This window comes from Oncorhynchus tshawytscha, linkage group LG02, assembly GCF_018296145.1.
Source record: "Oncorhynchus tshawytscha isolate Ot180627B linkage group LG02, Otsh_v2.0, whole genome shotgun sequence".
In the NCBI taxonomy this organism is placed as follows: Eukaryota; Metazoa; Chordata; class Actinopteri; order Salmoniformes; family Salmonidae; genus Oncorhynchus; species Oncorhynchus tshawytscha.
In genome coordinates, this window is record NC_056430.1 from 16,327,922 (window position 1) to 16,349,302 (window position 21,381).

At 46.5% G+C, this 21,381-nt stretch overlaps 1 protein-coding gene across 4 annotated transcripts in view; it reads right to left on the bottom strand.

Annotated features, from left to right (window-relative positions):
- LOC112263077 (voltage-dependent calcium channel subunit alpha-2/delta-2-like) overlaps positions 1-21,381 on the bottom strand; it is a 296,787-nt gene that overhangs the window by 108,695 nt on the left and 166,711 nt on the right. For 3 of the 4 annotated variants that reach the window (XM_042331134.1, XM_042331138.1, XM_042331133.1), the window contains exon 5: positions 8,889-8,933. The exons of the other annotated variant lie outside the window; for it this stretch is intronic. In XM_042331134.1, coding sequence (XP_042187068.1) covers positions 8,889-8,933 — 45 coding nt within the window. The remainder of the gene's footprint in view (positions 1-8,888; positions 8,934-21,381) is intronic. 4 annotated transcript variants of the gene reach the window in all.

Sequence of the window (21,381 nt, forward strand, 5' to 3'; positions counted from 1 at the left end):
CCCCTGTATATGGTTCTACCTAGAACCCTCTATGAAGGGTTGTACCAAGGACTATTGTATCATCTAAAGGTTCTTCCTAGAAACGTCTTTGAAGGGTTCTACCGAGAACCCTTATCTTTGGACAGCGCTTCCTAGAACAATCTATGAACGGTTCCACCAGCCTTATTAGCCTTCAACAATGTATTATTTAAGACAATACATAATATATATATATATATATATATATATATAAGGCTTTTATTGAGGGCCTAGTTCTACCCTAACACAGTGGTGTTACGAATCTCCTAGTTTACAGGCCAAATGAGGCCTGTAAGTCACACTATGCTGGCTTGCAAAGCAATGTGTAATTCCTATTGGAATCCAGCCAGGATAAGGATATCCAACAAGTGGAATTTTGTACAACCCGGAACCTATATTCAGAATGACTGGCAGGGTAGGGAGGAATGAATACTGAGACTGCCTCAATCATCTAGACTTGAACAACCATCTCAGTAACTAACGGGTGCAATAACTTCAACAGATTGGATTAGTTTAGAAAACTATGTTATTTATCTTTGTGTAGCATAAAATTAATCAACCAATCAATGTACATGCAAAAACACAGATATTACAGTAAAACAAACAATTCTGAAAATTATCTCTGCAATAGAGCATGCTGGGAAATATTACTGTATATATGGTTCTACATAGAACCTTTCTTGTCTGCCAAATAATCCTTCTTGACTGAATTATTTTAATCATCAAATAACCCTTTCTTCAAAAAACAGTTCTTAGGATGCTAAAGGTTGTAGGTAGAACCCTTTGCCTTACAAAGAATCCTTGTCTTCCAAAATGGGTTCTTCTGATCAAAACGGTTCTTGGTAGAACCCTATCCATCTGCAAATAACCCTTTTGGAACCCCTTTTTCTAAGAGTGAACTGATAGCAAATGCGGTGGTGCTGGGACCAAAAAGACAGGCCAAGACATCATGCTTATGACACTTAATGTGTCCATGTATGTCTGTGTGTGTATTAAATTCATAGTAAGAGGGATTTATAATTGGAACCTGACAATGAAAACAGTTAATTGTCAAAAGCCCAGGGTTAGATTAGATTAGAGTTTATTAGTCACATGCACAGGGGGACAGGGGGAGCAGGTCACTGACTAGTGGTGGCTATTCAGCATCCTGATGGTCTGGGGGTTGAATCGATTGGCCAGTCTGAGTGATTGAACAGGGTGTAGCTTGGGTGGCTGAGGTCCCTGATGATCTTCTTAGCCTTCCTGTGTCAACTATTTATATTTCCTATTTTGCAACAAAGCATCCTTCACTCATGCTGCCAAACATACCCTTGTAAAACTGACCATCCTACCAATCCTCGACTTCGGCGATGTCATTTACAAAATAGCCTCCAATACCCTACTCAACAAATTGGATGCAGTCTATCACAGTGCCATCCGTTTTGTCACCAAAGCCCCGTATACTACCCACCATTGCGACCTGTACGCTCTCGTTGGCTGGCCCTCGCTGCATACTCGTCGCCAAACCCACTGGCTCCAGGTCATCTACAATACCCTGCTAGGTAAAGTCCCCCCTTATCTCAGTTCGCTGGTCACCATAGCATCACCCACCTGTAGCACCTGCTCCAGCAGGTATATCTCTCTGGTCACCCCCAAAACCAATTCTTTCTTTGGCCGCCTCTCCTTTCAGTTCTCTGCTGCCAATGACTGGAATGAACTACAAAAATCTCTGAAACTGGAAACACTTACAGTGGGGAGAACTAGTATTTGATACACTGCCGATTTTTGCAGCTTTTCCTACTTATAAAGGATAGAAAATCTTTGGAGGGAGCTGAAAGTCCGTATTGGCCAGCGACAGCCCCGAAACCTGAAGGATCTGGAGAAGGTCTGTATGGAGGAGTGGGCCAAAATCACTGCTGCAGTGTGTGCAAACCTGGTCAAGAACTACAGGAAACGCATGATCTCTGTAATTGCAAACAAAGGTTTCTGTACCAAATATTAAGTTCTGCTTTTCTGATGTTTCAAATACTTATGTCATGCAATAAAATGCAAATGAATTACTTAAAAATCATACAATGTGATTTTCTGGATTTTTCTTTTATATTCCGTCTCTCACAGTTGAAGTGTACCTTTGGTAGAATTTACAGACCTCTACATGCTTTGTAAGTAGGGAAACCTGCAAAATCGGCAGTGTATCAAATACTTGTTCTCCACACTGTATCTCCCTCACTAGCTTTAAGCACCAGCTGTCAGAGCAGCTCACAGATTACTGCACCTGTACATAGCCCATAGCCCATATAATTTAGCCCAAACAACTACTTCTTTCCCTACTGTATTTTTTTATTTAATTTATTTATTTTGCTCCTTTGCAACCCATTATTTTTATTTCTACTTTGCACATTCTTCCACTGCAAATCTACCATTCCAGTGTTTTACTTGCTATATTGTATTTACTTTGCCACAATGGCCTTTTTTTGCCTTTACCTCCCTTATCTCACCTCAATTGCTCACATCGTATATAGACTTTTAGTTTCTACTGTATTATTGACTGTATGTTTGTTTTACTCCATGTGTAACTCTGTGTTGTTTTATGTGTCGAACTGCTTTGCTTTATCTTGGCCAGGTCGCAATTGTAAATGAGAACTTGTTCTCAACTAGCCTTCCTGGTTAAATAAAGGTGGGGGGGGGACAACTGGTGTTGAAGAGTCGAGGTTGAAGAGTCTCTGTCATGCCTTCTTCACCATGGAGTCCGTGTGGTTTGACCATTCCAGCTTCTCAGAGATTTTTTAGAATTTTTTTAACGTCTCCACTGCGGCTCCGTTGATGAGGATGGGGGAGTGCCCAACCTGGCTCCTCCTGAATTCCACAATCAGCTCCTTTGTTTTGCTGATGCTGAGGGAAAGGTTATTTACCTGGCACCCCGCCGTCAGAGTGCCTACCTCCTCTTTGTAGGCCGTCTCGTCGTAGTTGGTAATCAGGTCTACCTACTACTGTGGTGTCTCAGCAAACTTGATGATGGAGTTGCAACTGTGTGAGGCCATGCAGTCGTGGGTTTACAGAGGGGACTTGTTGAAGATCATTGTGGAGGAGATGACGTTGCCTACTTTAACCACCTGGGGGTGGCCCGTCAGGAAGTCCAGGACTCAGTTGCATAAGGATGAGTTCAGTCCCAGGGCCGTGAGCTTTGTGGTGACCTAAGACGACACTATGGTATTGAAGGCCGAGCTGTAGTCAGTGAACAGCATCCTCACAAATGCATTCCTTTTGTTCAGGTGGGTGAGGGCAGTGTGCAGTGCAGTGCAATGGCAATTGCATTGTCCTTGGATCTGTCTGGGGCGGTAAGTGAATTGGAGAGGGTCGAGTGTGTCTGGGAGGTAGGAGGTGATATAGACTTTGACTAGCCTCTCAAAGCACTTCATGATGACGGAAGTGAGTGTTGGTAATCATGCAGTTCAGTTACTTTCCCTTTATTGGGCACAGGGATGATAGTGGATATCTTGAAGCAGGAGGGAACAACTGCCTGAGCTAGAGAGAAAATGTCAGAAAACACTGGTCTGCACACACATGCTCTGAGGGCATGGCTAGAGAAGCCGTCTGGGCCGGCAGCCTTGCGAGGGTTAACACGTTTGAATGACTTACATATGTCCTCCGTGGAGACTGTAAGCATGTGGCCCTTGTTATCGACAGGGGTTCACCTCTGCAGCACAGAGTCGTAACGCTTGAAGCGTGAGAAAAAGGTGTTTAGCTTGTCCGGTAGCGCGGCGTTGGTGTTCGCAACGTGACTGGCTTTCTTTTTGTAATCTGTGATCGTTAGAAGCCCCTGACACATACGCCTCGTGCCTGACCAGCTGAATTGCTCCTTCACTTTGTCCCTATACGTGTGTGTCTCATCACCTTGATCAATCTGCGCAGGTCGTATTTGTACTGTTTAACCATACAATTGTCCTCGTTCACCTTGCCGTGTTTATAAGCAGCTAGAGTTGGGTAAGGATAAGGGCAAGACTAGTGGGCTAGACCTCAAGATAGTTTTAACATGAGGTGTTATTCATCCCACTACTAAGCAATCCCATCCAATGCTTCCTCCACACATACTACTGTGGAATATTCCTTTAAAAAATGAATAGCCGCTATATGCTGTTTTTACGCCTGGACACAGAGAACCGGAGATGGAGGACACAGACAGTGTCACCTTTTGGGCAGGCAGAACTGTAGTGGTACTCACTTACGTTCCCATGGGTACTGTGGGATACGGGTGCCACAAAGGCCATCAATTCAAAGTTGTGAGCGATATGGAGTCCAGAACATCTGGCGAACATTCTAATTATGGAGTGTTTATACTGGAGGGGTGGAGGGACGCACTACAACCCGGGAGAGAAAGGGATGATTGGATGAACAGACATGGGGAGAGGAGGGACGGAGAAGACAGGACAGAGGTTAAGTTAGAGGGAGGGTACAGGAGTAAGGGTCAGTTGGAGAGAGTAAACACTGTGGACCAGTGACAGGACACATGGTGGTGATGGAATAGGAGGGTGGAAAAGAAGTAGGAAGCAGTGGGAGAGGGCAAAGGATAGAGGATGCTGGAGAAACTAAACACTCCTCCAAAAGCTCCCTCACTTACCTCTTCATAACCAGTCACTTGGTTCTGGACACAATGGAGGTGGGGTGACCTTTAGCGGTATGCTGTGTTGCGCCATGGGTTTTGTCAGGGGCTTGGCCTCAGCAGTACCATTTTAATGATGACCGATGTCCTCCAATTAGACGTGTTGACAGGCCTTAAAGTGCTGTGTCATTAATCACAGGAGGGCTGCCTCCGCACACCATGAAAATCACACCGTGATTTATAACATAGCTAGCTCTTCTCTCTGTCCGTCCACATATTTCTCTATCTCCATCTTTTTCTTTTTTCTCTCTCTGTCCCACCATTACTCTCCTCCGTCTCTCTCTGTCTCCGTCATCTTTCTCTCTCTCCTTCATCTCTCTCTATCACTCTCTCTCTCTCCTGTCTCTCCCTCCTTATTCATTCCTTCCTTCCTTTTGTGCTCGGACAATGTAGGGAATTCATGCATTTGATACTGATAGCCAATTAATCAGGTGGCTTGGTAGCACAAAGAGGAGTGGTGAGTCACTGTGACCTTTACATCTTCTGGAAGGACTAATAACTGTTCCCAGACCAGTGACAGACTAAGGCATTGTCAGGACACCCTGCATAGGGCTCCCAAGAGGCGTCACTACAGACCCTGGTCTGATTCCAGGCTGTATCACAACCGGCCGTGATTGGGAGTCCCATAGGGTGGCACACAATTGGCCGGGGTTTGGCCAGGGTAGACCGTCATTGTAAATAAGAATTTGCTCTTAACTGACTTGCCTTGCTAAATAAAAATAAAATGCCTTCTACAGAGGATTGTGGACTCAGCAGGTGGATCTATAGATGACACATATTAATAGCGACGTTACATGAAGTCTCGATAGTTACTATACAGCCATGTACAGTTGAAGTCGCAAGTTTACATATACCTTAGCCAAATACATTTAAACTCAGTTTTTCACAACTCCTGACATTTAATCCTAGTAAAAATTCCCTGTTTTAGGTCAGTTAGGATCACCACTTCATTTTAAGAATGTGAAATGTCAGAATAATAGTAGAGAAAATTTATTTATTTAGGCTTTTATTTCTTTCATCACATTCCCAGTGGGTCAGAAGTTTACATACACTCAATTAGTATTTGGTAGCATTTATTTTAAATAGTTTAACTTAGGTCAAACGTTTCGGGTAGCCTTCCATAATCTTCCCACAATAAGTTGGGTGAATGTTGGCCTATTCCTCCTGACAGAGCTGGTGTAACTGAGTCTGGTTTGTAGGCCTCCTTGCTCTCACATGCTTTTTCAGTTTTGCCCACAAATCTTCTATGGGATTGAGGTCAGGGCTTTGTGATGGCCACTCCAATACCTTGACTAGTGTTGTCCTTAAGCCATTTTGCCACAACTTTGGAAGTATGCTACCAAGCTTTAACTTCCTGACAGATGTCTTGAGGTCATTGTCCATTTGGAAGACCCATTTGTGACCAAGCTTTAACTTCCTGATGAGATTGAGATGTTGCTTCAATATATCCACATAATATCCCCCCTCATGATGCCATCTATTTTGTGAAGTGCACCGGTCCCTCCTGCAGCGAAGCACCCCCACAACGTGATGCTGCCACCCCCATGCTTCACGGTTGGGATGGGGTTCTTCAGCTTGCAAGCCTCCCCCTTTTTCCTCCAAACATAACAATGGTCATTATGGCCAAACAGTTCTATTTTTGTTTCATCAGACCAGAGGATGTTTCTTCCCATGTGTAGTTGCAAACTGTAATCTGGCTTTTTTTATGGCGGTTTTGGAGCAGTGGCTTCTTCCTTGCTGTCGATCTAGGACTCGTTTTACTGTGGATATAGATACTTTAGTATATGTTTCCTCCAGCATCTTCACAAGGTCCTTTGCTGTTGTTCTGGGATTGATTTTCACTTTTCGCGCCAAAGTATCATCATCTTTAGGAAGACAGAACGCGTCTCCTTCCTGAGCGGTATGACGGCTGCGTGGTCCCATGGTGTTTATACTTGCATACTATTTGTACAGATGAACGTGGTACCTTCAGGTGTTTGGAAATTCCCCAAGGAAATTGCTCCCAAATTGCTCCCAAGGATGAACCAGGTCTACAATTTTTTTTCTGGGGTCTTGGCTGATTTCTGTTGATTTTACCATGATGTCAAGCCAAGAGACACTGAGTTTGAAGGTAGGCCTTGAAATACATCCACAGGTACACCTCCAATTAACTGAAATTATGTCAATTAGCCCATCAGAAGCTTCTAAAGCCATGACATCCTTTTCTGGAATTTTCCAAGATGTTTAAAGGCACAGTCAACTTAATGTATGTAAATGTCTGACCCACTGGAATTGTAATACAGTGAAATATAAGTGAAATAATCTGTCTGTAAACAATTGCTGGAAAAATTACTTGTGTCAGACACAAAGTAGATGTTCTAACCGACTTGTCAAAACTATAGTTTGTTAACAATAATTTCTTTGGAGTTGTTGAAAAATTTGTTTTAATGACTCCAACGTAAGTGTATGTAAACTTCCGACTTCAACTGTATGTTTGGTATAGTCTAGGCCTACTATCCTGTCTTGTGTTTGGGTGTTCCTTGGTTATTTATTGGGGCATTGGTTGAGGTAAAACCCACAGAGAGTGCTGCTGACGTCCACAGTTGTATGTACTCCAGGGTTTTTCCTATCCTGGGAGGAAAGTAGGAGCTACAGTCGCTGTCACATGCACAGAATACCTTTAGGGTTTAAAATACTCAGTAGATTGGTAGGGTTAGGTACTTCAGTTTTAGATAGTTAGTTCGGCAAGTTCACGAGGGCTTCATAGGGTTAAGAAATTGAGGTTAGGTATTAGGTACTCGACAGTTGGGGTGAGGGTACTTTAAGGTTTGACAGGTGGGGGTTATGTGCAGTTGGGGTTAGGTAGGTCCTTCAGGGTTTGGTGTTAGGTAGGTAAGTACTTCAGGATTTGGGGTTGGGTATGTAAGTACTTCAGGGTTTATGGTTAGGTAGGTAAGTCCTTCAGGGTTTATGGTTAGGAAGGTAAGTCCTTCAGGGTTTATGGTTAGGAAGGTAAGTCCTTCAGGGTTTATGGTTAGGAAGGTAAGTCCTTCAGGGTTTATGGTTAGGAAGGTAAGTCCTTCAGGGTTTATGGTTAGGTAGGTAAGTCCTTCAGGGTTTATGGTTAGGTAGGTAAGTCCTTCAGGGTTTATGGTTTTGTAGGTATGTCTTCAGGGTTTGTGGTTAGGTAGGTATGTCTTCAGGGTTTATGGTTAGGTAGGTAAGTCCTTCAGGGTTTGGGGTTAGGTAGGTAGGTCCTTCAGGGTTAGGTAGCTAGGTAGGTAGGTAGGCAGTTAGGTCCTTCAGGGTTTGGGGTTAGGTAGGTAGGTAGGTAGGTAGTTAGGTTCTTCAGGGTTTGGGTTTAGGAAGGTTCTTCAGGGTTTGGGGTTAGGTAGGTAAATCGTTCAGTGTTTGTGGTTAGGTAGGTAAGTCCTTCAGGGTTTGTGGTTAGGTAGGTAAGTCCTTCAGGGTTTGGGGTTAGGTAGGTAGGTAGGTAGGTAGTTAGGTTCTTCAGGGTTTGGGTTTAGGAAGGTCCTTCAGGGTTTGGGGTTAGGTAGGTCCTTCAGGGTTTGGGGATAGGTATGTAGGTCCTTCAAGGTTTGGGGTTAGGTAGGTAGGTATGTAGGTCCTTCAAGGTTTGGGGTTAGGTAGGTAGGTCCTTCAGGGTTTGGGGTTAGGTGGGTAGGTAGGTCCTTCAGGGTTTGGGGTTAGGTAGGTAGCTACTTCAGGGTTTGGGGTTAGGTACACTCTTAGAAAAAAAGGTGCTATCGATAACCTTTAAGGGTTATTTGGCTGTCCCCATAGGAGAACACTTTGAAGAACCCTTTTTTTTGTTCCAAATAGAACACTTTCCCCATATGGTTCTACACGAAACCCTGGAACCAAAAAGGGTTATATTTGGAACCAAAAAGGGTTATCCTATGGGGACAGCCGAAGAACCTTTTGGGAACCCTTTTTTCTAAGAGTGTAGGTAAGTCATTCAGGGTTTGGGGTTAGGTAGGTAAGTACTTCAGGGTTTGGGGTTAGGTAGGTAGGTACATCATGGTTGATTGAATCTCTTGGGAGGACAGTTAGTGGGAGCTTGGTCACATGCATGGTGCTGGCCCCAGGCCTGTCACACACACTCATAGCCACAGTGTCAGCAGCGTACTAACACACACAGACAGCCCGGAGGCCTGTGACCAGTGGGACAACAAGACGTACAGGGGAGCAGGATGGGCAGGACTGGGAGGACACACACCACTGTACTCACATAGTCTGATTCCGCTTTCGAATCATAGTACTCCATGTCGCTCTCCTGCGCGGAAAAGAAAGGTGAAAAGAAGACAGGTGATGAGAGAAGATATAGCAGTGACTATATCCATTAGGCTCTTCTGCTGGTGTAGCTGTATGAAGATATCAAGGTTATATTCAGACACACTAGACAGCATGAGAATATAATCAGCATCACAGAACACTGGGGAGGTAGTGTGATGAAAGATTGTGGAATGGAACTTTGTGGAATGTGTTTTTGAGACGTGCTGTGTTCTAATGCAGTACAGGATGCAATCTAGTAGTGTTGTAAACGTGGTATTTATTATAATAGGAAATATAGTGCTATGCTGTATGTATGGCATGATTTACTATGGTGCAGTGGTTGTTAGCTGGATTTAGGATGAGTATATAGAGTGGAATGAGCTAGCATTGCTCCCTAGAGCTCTCATCCACTGCTTATTGTCTGTTGAGTTCATGGTAAATAGCGCCTCTCATCTCAGAGGAGAAAGAAAAGACAGAGAACAGGACAGAAGCCAAGTTCATTGCAGCGTTCCCTGTACGCCTCCAAAGCCCACAACCCCCACGCTCCCCAGCCCAGAGCTTGCCCCCTCCCTCCGACCCCCACCTCCTCGCCAGGGCTGCGTGGGGCACGGTGCGGCATAAGTCTGGGCCCGCCTCAATATCATTGGGAGGGAGCCTGGATGAGGACACGCTCTCAAGGGCACTGGAGTGACTGCTTCTCCCGCTGTGGAGGAGCTCTGCTCATTCTCTGACAGCAGAGGAGAGGAGAGGCTGAGGGAGCCCTTCACACACATACCCATCTCCCTCTCTCTCTCTCTCTCTCTCTCTCTCTCTCACTGTCTCTCTCTCTCTCTCTCACTCTCTCTCTCTCTCACTGTCTCTCTCTCTCTCTCTCTCTCTCTCTCTCTCTCTCTCACTGTCTCTCTCTCTCTCTCTCTCTCTCTCTCTGTCTCTCTCTCTCTCTCTCTCACTGTCACTCTCACTGTCACTCTCTCTCTCTCTCACTGTCTCTCTCTCTCTCTCTCTCTCACTGTCACTCTCACTGTCACTCTCTCTCTCTCTCTCTCACTGTCACTCTCACTGTCACTCTCTCTCTCTCACTGTCACTCTCTCTCACTGTCACTCTCTCTCTCTCTCACTGTCACTCTCTCTCTCTCTCTCTCTCTCTCTCTCTATCTCTCTCTCACTGTCTCTCTCTCACTGTCACTCTCTCTCACTGTCTCTCTCTCTCTCTCTCACTGTCTCTCTCTCACTGTCACTCTCTCTCTCTCTCACTGTCACTCTCTCACTGTCACTCTCTCTCTCTCACTGTCTCTCTCTCTCACTGTCACTCTCTCTCTCTCACTGTCACTCTCTCACTGTCACTCTCTCTCTCTCACTGTCACTCTCTCTCTCTCACTGTCTCTCTCTCTCTCTCACTGTCTCTCTCTCTCTCACTGTCTCTCTCACTGTCACTCTCTCTCTCACTGTCACTCTCTCTCTCACTGTCACTCTCTCTCTCACTGTCACTCTCTCTCTCACTGTCACTCTCTCTCTCACTGTCACTCTCTCTCTCACTGTCACTCTCTCTCTCACTGTCACTCTCTCTCTCACTGTCACTCTCTCTCTCTCACTGTCTCTCTCTCTCTCTCACTGTCTCTCTCTCTCTCACTGTCTCTCACTGTCTCTCTCTCTCTCTCTCACTCTCTCTCTCACTGTCTCTCTCTCTCACTGTCACTCTCTCTCTCACTGTCACTCTCTCTCTCACTGTCACTCTCTCTCTTTCACTGTCACTCTCTCTCTCTCTCTCTCTCTCTCTCTCACTGTCACTCTCTCACTGTCACTCTCTCTCTCTCTCTCTCTCTCTCTCACTGTCACTCTCTCTCTCTCTCTCTCTCTCTCACTGTCACTCTCTCTCTCTCTCTCACTGTCACTCTCTCTCTCTCTCTCTCTCTCTCTCTCTCTCTCTCTCACTGTCACTCTCTCTCTCTCACTGTCACTCTCTCTCTCTCTCACTCACTGTCACTCTCTCTCTCTCTCACTGTCACTCTCTCTCTCTCTCTCACTGTCACTCTCTCTCTCTCTCACTGTCACTCACTCTCTCTCTCTCTCACTGTCACTCTCTCTCTCTCTCTCTCTCTCTCTCACTGTCACTCTCTCTCTCTCTCTCACTGTCACTCTCTCTCCCTCTCACACTGTCTCTCTCTCACTGTCTCTATCTCTCCCTGAGACTGTCCAGTCTCAATGTGTCCGTGACCAGGACCCGGGCTGGCCTCCAGCACTAATCAGGGAGTCAGTCATCAGCTAACCACGGCTCAGCTTAGCCCCAAACAACCCACACAGACAGACGGACAGACGCAGCCTGACCCAAACTCCTATTGACACTTAACATGAGGCAGGGCCTTGCCTAGGGGGGCCTCTGGACGGGGAAGCAGAGAAGCAGAGTCCTCTCTCTTCAGACCGATGCTCGTTATCCTCCAGTACCAGAACACTCTGCCTCCTCTCTCTACACAGCAGCCATGCATGATCTGGATAGACAGTGGGACAAGGAGAGAAGATGTGGAAAGGGGGGGGAAGGGTAGTTGAGGGATGTAAACAGGAAGACACTTATAGACGGTACATAAGGGTGGTGGGTATGGAAAAAGAAACATGTCAAATTTGCAGTTTCACATGTGAAAATGCATGTGAAACTTCACGTGTCCAAAAACCACGTCTGACGCACGTGACATTTTTCACATGCGATTTGTTCACATGTGAAAATGTATTTTAAATGACTCATGTGAAATGTATATACTACCGTTCAAAAGTTTGGGGTCACTTTGAAATTTCCTTCATTTTTTGTCCATTAAAATAACATCAAATTGATCAGAAATACAGTGTAGACATTGTAATGTTGTAAATTACTATTGTAGCTGGAAATGGCAGATTTTTAATGGAATATCTATATTGGAGTACAGAGGCCCATTATTAGCAACCTTCACCCCTGTGTCCAAAGACACGTTGCGCTAGCTAATCCAAGTTTATAATTTTAAAAGGCTAATTGATCATTAGAAAACCCTTTTGCAGTTATGTTAGCACAGCTGAAAACTGTTATCCTGATTAAAGAAGCAATAAAACAGTCCTTCTTTAGACTAGTTGAGTATCTGGAGCATCAGCATTTGTGGGTTCGATTACAGGCTCATAATGGCCGAAAACAAATAACTTCCTTAAGAAAACTCGTCGGTCTATTCTTGTTCTGACAAATGAAGGCTATTCCATGTAAGAAATTGCCAAAAAACTGAAGATCTCGTACAACGCTGTGTACTACTCCCTTCATAGAACAGTGCAAACTGTCTCTAACCAGAATAGAAAGAGGAGTGGGAGGCCCCGGTGCACAACTGAGCAAGAGGACAAGTACATTAGAGTGTCTAGTTTAAGAACTGGCAGCTTCATTAAATAGTACCCGCAAAACACCAGTCTCAACGTCAACAGTGAAGAGGCGACTCCGGGATGCTGGCCTGTTATTTCAATGGACAAATGGCGTTCCTTTCAAAAACAAGGACATTTCTAAGTGACCCCAAACTTTTGAACGGTAGTGTACTTTTCGTGTTACATTTTTCACATGATTTGTTCACACGTGTCCGGAAATGATGTGTTTTTTCAAGTGTTCTTTTCACATGTAATGTTTTTATGTAAGGGCACACACACAAACAGAGGCACCCTATCTGTGGTCCCTCAGATCCCCCTAGGCTGGCTGGTCCTTGGTCTCTTAGGGCCCAGGGCCTAGGTTAAACACATCTACTAAAGCACACTACCCTCTCTCATCACAACTACCAGCTAAACACACACACACACAAGCAAGAGCACACAGCACACACACACACACACACACACACACACACACACAAGCACAAGCACACGGCACACACTCATAAAATGGCACGCCAGCAATGCATCACGCTCGCACAGCATCTCTTCCCCACTCCTCAGTCTCTTTACCCTTATCTCAGTTGTCTGCTCCCTCTCCCCAACCTCTCCTCCTCCTCTCCGCTCTCCCTGCCTTTTCGCCCTTCCCCATCTCTCTCCCTCAATACCAGGCAGCATTCTCCTTCCCCATCTCACTCCCTCAATACCAGGCAGCATTCTCCTTCACCATCTCTCTCCCTCAATACCAGGCAGCCTTCTCCCTTCCCCATCTGTCTCCCCTCAATACCAGGCAGCATTCTCTCTTCCCCATCTCTCTCCCCTCAATACCAGGCAGCATTCTCCTTCCCCATCTCTCTCCCCTCAATACCAGGCAGCATTCTCCTTCCCCATCTCTCTCCCCTCAATACCAGGCAGCATTCTCTCTTCCCCATCTCTCTCCCCTCAATACCAGGCAGAATTCTCCTTCCCCATCTCTCTCCCCTCAATACCAGGCAGCATTCTCTCTTCCCCATCTCTCTCCCTCAATACCAGGCAGCATTCTCTCTTCCCCATCTCTCTCCCCTCAATACCAGGCAGCATTCTCTCTTCCCCATCTCTCTCCCCTCAATACCAGGCAGCATTCTCTCTTCCCCATCTCTCTCCCCTCAATACCAGGCAGCATTCTCTCTTCCCCATCTCTCCCCCTCAATACCAGGCAGCATTCTCTCTTCCCCATCTCTCTCTCCTCAATACCAGGCAGCATTCTCTCTTCCCCATCTCTCTCCCCTCAATACCAGGCAGCATTATCCTTCCCCATCTCTCTCCCCTCAATACCAGGCAGCATTATCCTTCCCCATCTCTCTCCCCTCAATACCAGGCAGCATTCTCTCTTCCCCATCTCTCTCCCCTCAATACCAGGCAGCATTCTCTCTTCCCCATCTCTCTCCCCTCAATACCAGGCAGCATTCACACCCAATTTCAGATTGAGTGAATACAGTGCAGGTTAGGTTGCTATAGAAACAGTCCCCTCTGCTCTAGATTATAGTGTGACTTTTTTGGGTTTTCTCACCATGTCTGCCTATCTGTCTTTTGGTTTCTGTTGCTGCTTCCTGTCTGAACTGTGTCACTCTGACTGGCTCTCTATCCTTTTTCTTATCTATTTGTCACCCACTATCAATTACTCTAATGAATGACTATTAAATAATTATATATCGACAGATTTTAGGGTCTTAATTTGATCACTCTTTTGTTGCTGAACAATTCAATCTTCTAAAGGCTTCTAAAGTTTGTCATTTCCACTTTGTGTAATTTCAGACTCGATTTGCCCTAATGAAAAATGTATCAACCCTTAAAAAAATGTCCATTAATTGTAATCCACATAATAATTAATATTTCTTGTTTCCTACTGTAGCAAACTGGCTCAAATTAATAATTGTAATTGTATATGGAAGATTGTTTTTCAAATGATCATATGACAAGTAGTAACAACAAAACAAAGCATTGTGTCACGACTCCTACTGAAGGTGGCTCCTCTTCCTGTTCGGGTGGCTCGGAGGTCGTCGTCACCGGTCTCCTAGCTGCCACCGATCCCTTTTCCTTGTCTGTTGGTGTTGTCTTATTAGTTACACCTGTCTCTTGTTTAGGATTTTTAGTTGGGTTATTTAAGCCGGTAGGCCCCGCCTGCTCTTTGTGCAGGCTTGTTTTTCCAACTGTGTTATTGTGTGGTAGTGCGTCTCACTTTTGGGTTTTCCTCCGGACTTGTTAAGTCCTGGTTTCGGGCGATCGTGTATGTGCACCCAGTAGCTTGGCGCGTACGATTGTCCTGTGCGTAAATAAAGCACTATTTCTGTACCTTCTGCCTCCTGCGCCTGACTCCGCACCCACTACGCCCAAGAGCGTTACAGAAGCCCACACCACAAGAATGGAGTCAGCAGGAGCAGCGGCCACCCGCCTTCCATCAATGGAGGAGCGCGTCCTCCATCATACGACCATCCTCCATTGGATTGAGTCAGCGATGGACCAGATGATGGAGAGAATGGAGTCAGCAGGAGCAGCGGCCACCCCCCTTCCATCAATGGAGGAGCGCGTCCTCCATCATACCACCATCCTCCATTGGATTGGGTCAGCGATGGACCAGATGATGGAGAGAATGGAGTCAGCAGGAGCAGCTGCCACCCCCCTTCCATCGATGGAGGAACACGTCCTCCACCATACCACCATCCTCCACTGGATTGGGTCAGCGATGGACCAGATGATGGAGAGAATGGAGTCAGCAGGAGCAGCTGCCACCCCCCTTCCATCGATGGAGGAACACGTCCTCCACCATACCACCATCCTCCACTGGATTGGGTCTGCAATGGACCAGATGATGGAGAGAATGGACCGATGGGAGAGGAAGGGTCTCCCCATTTCACCTCCGGCTCCTCCGAGTCAACCTACTCCTCCGGCGGCGTCCGGCTCCAGCGCACTTCATCTTGCGCCCCCGAGGGATGACGATGGAGCTTGAGCTGTACCTGGCTACCGTGAGGCCGACACCCTCGGGGGAGGAGAGTGTGAGCGTCCTCGTCTCCCGCTTAACGGGTCGAGCTCTGGAGTGGGCCAACGCTGTCTGGAATGGCCCAGACTCGGCGAGGGAGCACTATCCAGAGACCACCCTCCAGAGGGCCAAGCAGCGGGTGAGCGACTATTCCACCTTAGGCAGGAGACGAGCGCACAGGACTTTGCGTTGGAGTTCCGGAGCTTGGCCGCTGGGGCCGGGTGGAACGACAGCGTTCAGAAAGGGTCCTGCCAGTTACACCTCCTAGCCCTCCCGCTCCCATTCCTATGGAGTTAGGGGGGAGCCGCTTCGAGGGGTACCGGAGGAGGAGGCTCCTCCTGCACCAGCTGTGGTCGGAGAGGACACACGGCTGACCGGTACTGGATGAGCCCGTCTGGGAGTCGAGAGGGCAGGTAGAACACTTCTTGGTCACCCCAGGTGAGTCAGCATCAAACTCACCCAGAGCCCCCTGTTGGTCACATGTTTATAATGATTTTCTTCCTTGAATTTTCTCCCTCTTCTCAGCATAAGGCGCTAGTCGATTCAGGCGCAGCTGGGAACTTTCTGGATCGCAGACTCGCCCGTAAGCTGGGAATTCTGCTGGTGCCGATAGATCCACCCCCCCTTCCCCGTGCACTCCTTAGATAGCCGACCATTAGGGTCAGGCCACGGTTCCACTGGACATGGTAACGCAGGGGGATCATAGGGAGCGGATTAGTCTCTTCCTTATCGATTCAGCTGCGTTTCCAGGGGTGCTGGGGGTTCCCTGGCTGGCCAGTCACAATCCCAGGATTTCGTGGAGACAGGGGGTTCTCCAGGGGTGGTCAGAGGAGTGTTCAGGTAGGTGTATCGGAGTTTCCATCGGTGCCACGTCGGTGGAGAGTCCAGACCAGGTTTCCAATGTGCGCATTCCCTCTGAGTATGCCGATTTGGCTATCGCCTTCTGTAAGAAGAGGGCGACTAAATTACCACCTCATCGACAGGGGGATTGTGTGATGAACCTCCAGGTAAACGCTGCGCTTCCCAGGAGTCACATGTACCCATTGTCACAGGAGGAGACGTTGGCTACGGAGACATACGTCACGGAATCTCTGGGACAGGGGTACATTCGGCTCTCCATTTCACCCGTCTCCTCAAGTTTATTTTTTGTGAAGAAAAAGGAGGGAGGTCTGCGTCCGTGCATTGATTATAGAGGTCTCAATTTCGTCACAGTGGGGTTTAGTTACCCGCTACCTCCCTCCTGGAATCATTTCATGGAGAGCGTTTTTTTCCCCTTTGTAGACGAGATTCTCAGGGACCTGCACGGGCAGGGCGTGGTTGTATATATCGATGATATCGTGATCTATTCCGCCACACGCGCTACGCATGTGTCTCTGTTGTAGAGGTCGACCGATTAATCGGAATGGCCGATAAATTAGGGCCAATTTCAAAGTTTTCATAACAATCGGAAATTGGTATTTTTGGGCGCCGATTAAAAAAATAAATATATATATATATATATTTTTATACCTTTATTTAGCAAGTCAGTTAAGAACACATTATTACTTTCAATGACGGCCTAGGAACGGTGGGTTAACTGGCTTGTTCAGGGGCAGAAAGACAGATTTTCACCTTGTCAGCTCGGGGATCCAAACTTGCAACCTAACAGTTAACTAGTCCAACGCAATAACGACCTGCCTCTCTCTCGTTGCACTCCACAAGGAGACTGCCTGTTACGCAAATGCAGTAAGCCAAGGTAAGTTGCTAGCTAGCATTAAACTTATCTTATAAAAAACAATCAATCATAATCATTAGTTAACTACACATGGTTGATGATATTACTAGATATTCTCTAGCGTGTCCTGCGTTGCATATAATCTGACTGAGCATACAAGCATACAAGTATCTGACTGAGCGGTGGTAGGCAGAAGCAGGCGCGTAAACATTCATTCAAACAGCACTTTCGTGCGTTTTGCCAGCAGCTCTTCATTGTGCGTCAAGCATTGCGCTGTTTATGACTTCAAGCCTATCAATTCCCGAGATGAGGTTGGTGTAACCAAAGTGAAATGGCTAGCTAGTTAACGCGCGCTAATAGCGTTTCAAACGTCACTCGCTCTGAGCCTTCTAGTAGTTGTTCCCCCTGCTCTGCATGGGTAACGCTGCTTCGATGGTGGCTGTTGTCATTGTGTTGCTGGTTCGAGCCCAGGGAGGAGCGAGGAGAGGGACGGAAGCTATACTGTTACACTGGCAATACTAAAGTACCTATAAGAACATCCAATAGTCAAAGGTTAATGAAATAGAAATGGTATAGAGGGAAATAGCCCTATAAATCCTATAATAACTACAACCTAAAACTTCTTACCTGGGAATATTGAAGACTCATGTTAAAAGGAACCACCAGCTTTCAAATGTTCTCATGTTCTGAGCAAGGAACTGAAACGTTAGCTTTCTTACATAGCACATATTGCACTTTTACTTTCTTCTCCAACACTTTGCTTTTGCATTATTTAAACCAAATGGAACATGTTTCATTATTTACTTGAGGCTAAATTGATTTTATTGATGTATTATATTAAGTTAAAATAAGTGTTCATTCAGTATTGTTGTAATTGTCATTATTACAAATACATTTTTAAAAAATCGTCCGATTTAATCGGTATCGGCTTTTTTGGTCCTCCAATAACCGGCATCGGTATATGCGTTGAAAAATCATAAATCGGTCTACTCTGGTGTACAAGGTGCTTGATAGACTGCTGGAGCACGACCTATACGTCAAGGCTGAGAATTGTGTATTCTCCAAACGAACCGTCTCCTTCCTGGGTTATCGCATTTCCACCTCGGGGGTGGTGATGGGAGTGTGACCACGTTAAGGCCGTACGTAATTGGCTGACTCCAACCACGGTGAAGGAGGTGCCAATTACTACCAGAGGTTTATCCGGGTTTTTGGCCAGGTAGCGGCCCCCATTACCTCACTGCTGAAGGGGGGGCTGGTGCGTTTACGGTGGTCGGCAGAGGCTGACAGAGCCTTCAATCGGTTGAAGGCGCTGTTCACTGATGCGCCCGTGTTGGCGCTCCCAGACTCCTCTTTAGCGTTCATAGTGGAGGTGGACATGTCCGAGGCTGGGGTGGGTGCCGTGCTATCACAGCGCTCGGGCACGCCACCGAAGCTCCGTCCCTGTGCTTTCTTTTCGAGGAAGCTCGGTGCAGAGGAGCGTAACTATGATGTGGGGGACCGGGAGTTGTTAGCTGTGGTAAAGGCCCTGAAGGTGTGGAGACACTGGCTTGAGGGGGCTAAGCACCCTTTCCTCATCTGGACTGACCACGGGAATCTGGAGTATATCCGGGCAGCTAGGAGACTGAATCCGCGTCAGGCAAGGTGGGCTGTGTTCTTCACCCGATTTAGGTTTACCATCTTGTAAAAGACCAGGTTCCCTGAACACGAAGGCCGACGTGCTGTCCCGTCTTTATGACACGGAGGATTGGCCTATCGATCCTACTCCCATCCTTCCAGCTTCTAGGCCGGTGGCACCGGTGGTATGGGAGGTGGACGCGGACATTGAGCGGGCTTTACGGGTGGAACCTGCACCTCCACAATGTCCTACAGGTTGCAAGTACGTGCCGCTTGGTGTCCGTGATCAACTGATTCGGTGGGCACACACACTTCAGGTCATCCTGGTGTAGCGAGGACAGTGCGGAGTCTTAGGGGGAAGTACTGGTGGCCCACCTTGGCTAGGGACGTGAGGTTCTATGTCTCTTCCTGTTCGATGTGCGCCAAGAGTAAGGCTCCTAGGCACCACAACAGCCGTGGTCATACCTGTCGGTGGACTTCCTTACTGATCTTCCCCCATCTCAGGGGAACACCATGGTCCTGGTTGTTGTGGATCGGTTTTCTAAGTCCTGCCGTCTCCTCCCGTTGCCTGGTCTCCCTACGGCCCTACAGACTGCGGAGGCTCTATTTACCCACGTCTTCTGGCACTACGGGGTGCCGGAGGACATGGTCTCTGATCGGGGTCCCCAGTCCACATCCCGAGTGTGGAGGGAGTTTATGGAGCGTCTGGGGGTCTCGTCAGCTTGACCTCTGGTTATCACCCCGAGATTAATGGGCAGGTGGAGAGAGTGAACCAGGAGGTGGGTAGGTTTCTGCGGTCGTATTGCCAGGACCGGCCAGGGGAGTGGTCAAGGTACGTCCCATGGGCGGAGTTGGCCCAGAACTCACTCCTCCACGAACATGTCACCATTTCAATGCATGTTGGGCTACCAGCCGGTCCTGGCACCGTGGCATCAGAGTCAGACCGAGGCTCCTGCGGTGGAGGAGTGGGTGCACTCCAGCGTTATTGGATATATATGCGTTATTGGATATATGAAAAATGAAAATAACATCCTGAAGATTGATTCTCTACTTAGTTTGACCAGTTTATTCGACCTGGAATATAACTTTTTAAAGTTTTCGTCCGAGTTCGCCTGGACCAGCGCCAGCTTTTGGACATGTGAACTAACCGTGCTAGAAAAAGCAGCGTTTTGGACACTAGTAATGGACCTTATGGAACAAAACAACGATTTATTGTGGAACTAGGACTCCTTGCACTGCATTCTGATGAAAGATCATCAAAGGTAAAGTAATATTTATGATGTAATTTCGTATTTCTGTTGACTCCAACATGTCGGAGAAATACTGTTACATCTTAGCACCGTTTTAGATAATTGCATGGTATGCTTTTTCGTAACATTTAAAAAAAAATTGGATACAGCGGTTGCATTAAGATCCAATGTATCTTTAGTTATATGTAAAACATGTATCTTTCGTCAAAGTTTATGATGAGTATTTCTGTAATCTGGCGTAGCTCTCTGTAATTACTCCGGATATTTTGGAGGCATTTCTGAACATGGAGCCAATGTAAACCGAGATTTGTGGATATAAATATGCATATTATCAAACAAAACATAAATGTATTGTGTAACATGATGTCATATGAGTGTCATCTGATGAAGATTATCAAAGGTTAGTGATTCATTTTATCTCTAATTCTGCTTTTGTGACTATCTTTGGATGGGAAAAATGGATGTGTGTTTTTTTGGATTTGGTGGTGATCTAACATAAATATATATTGTGTTTTTGCTGTAAAACATTTAAATCGGACACGATGGGTAGATTAACAAGATGTTTATCTTTCATTTGCTGTATTGGACTTGTTAATGTGTGAACGTGAAATATTAAAAAAATATATTTTTGAATTTCCCGCGCTGCTTTTTCAGGCGGGGGGGTTCCGTTAGCGGAACGTGTGTCATAGACAGGTTTTAAGAACAAATTCTTATTTACAATGACGGCCTACCCCGGCCAAACCCGGACAGTGGTGGGCCAATTGTGCGCCGTCCTATGTAGATATAGACACTGTAGATTCATATGGTAAAAGCAGGTACAGTAGCTGGAATACAGGGCTGGACTGGGACCAGAAATCATCCCTAACATCCCTGGTTGTCCCTGGTGACTCTCTGATCCACCTCTACGCAGACAACACCATTCTATATATTTCTGGCCCTTCTTTGGACACTGTTAACTAACCTCCAGCTTCAATGCCATACAACTCTCCTTCCGTGGCCTCCAACTGTTCTTAAATGCAAGTAAAACTAAATGCATGCTCTTCAACCGATCGCTGCCCCACTTGCCCGCCAGTCCAGCATCACTACTCTGGACGGTTCTGATTAAGAATATGTGGACAACTACAAATACCTAGGTGTCTGGTTAGACTGTAAACTCTCCTTCCAGACTCACATTAAGCATCTCCAATCCAAAATTAAATCTAGAATCGGCTTCCTATTTCGCAACAAAGCATCCTTCACTGATGCAGCCAAACATACCCTCGTAAAACTGACCATCCTGCCGATCTCTGACTTTGGCGATGTCATTTACAAAATAACCTCCGACACTACTCAGTAAATTGGATGCAGTCTATCACAGTGCCATCCATTTTGTCAGCAAAGCCCCATATACTACCCACCACTGCGACCTGTATGCTCTCGTTGGCTGTCCCTCGGTTCATATTCGTCGCCAAACCCACTGGCTCCAGGTCATCTACAAGTCCATGCTAGGTAA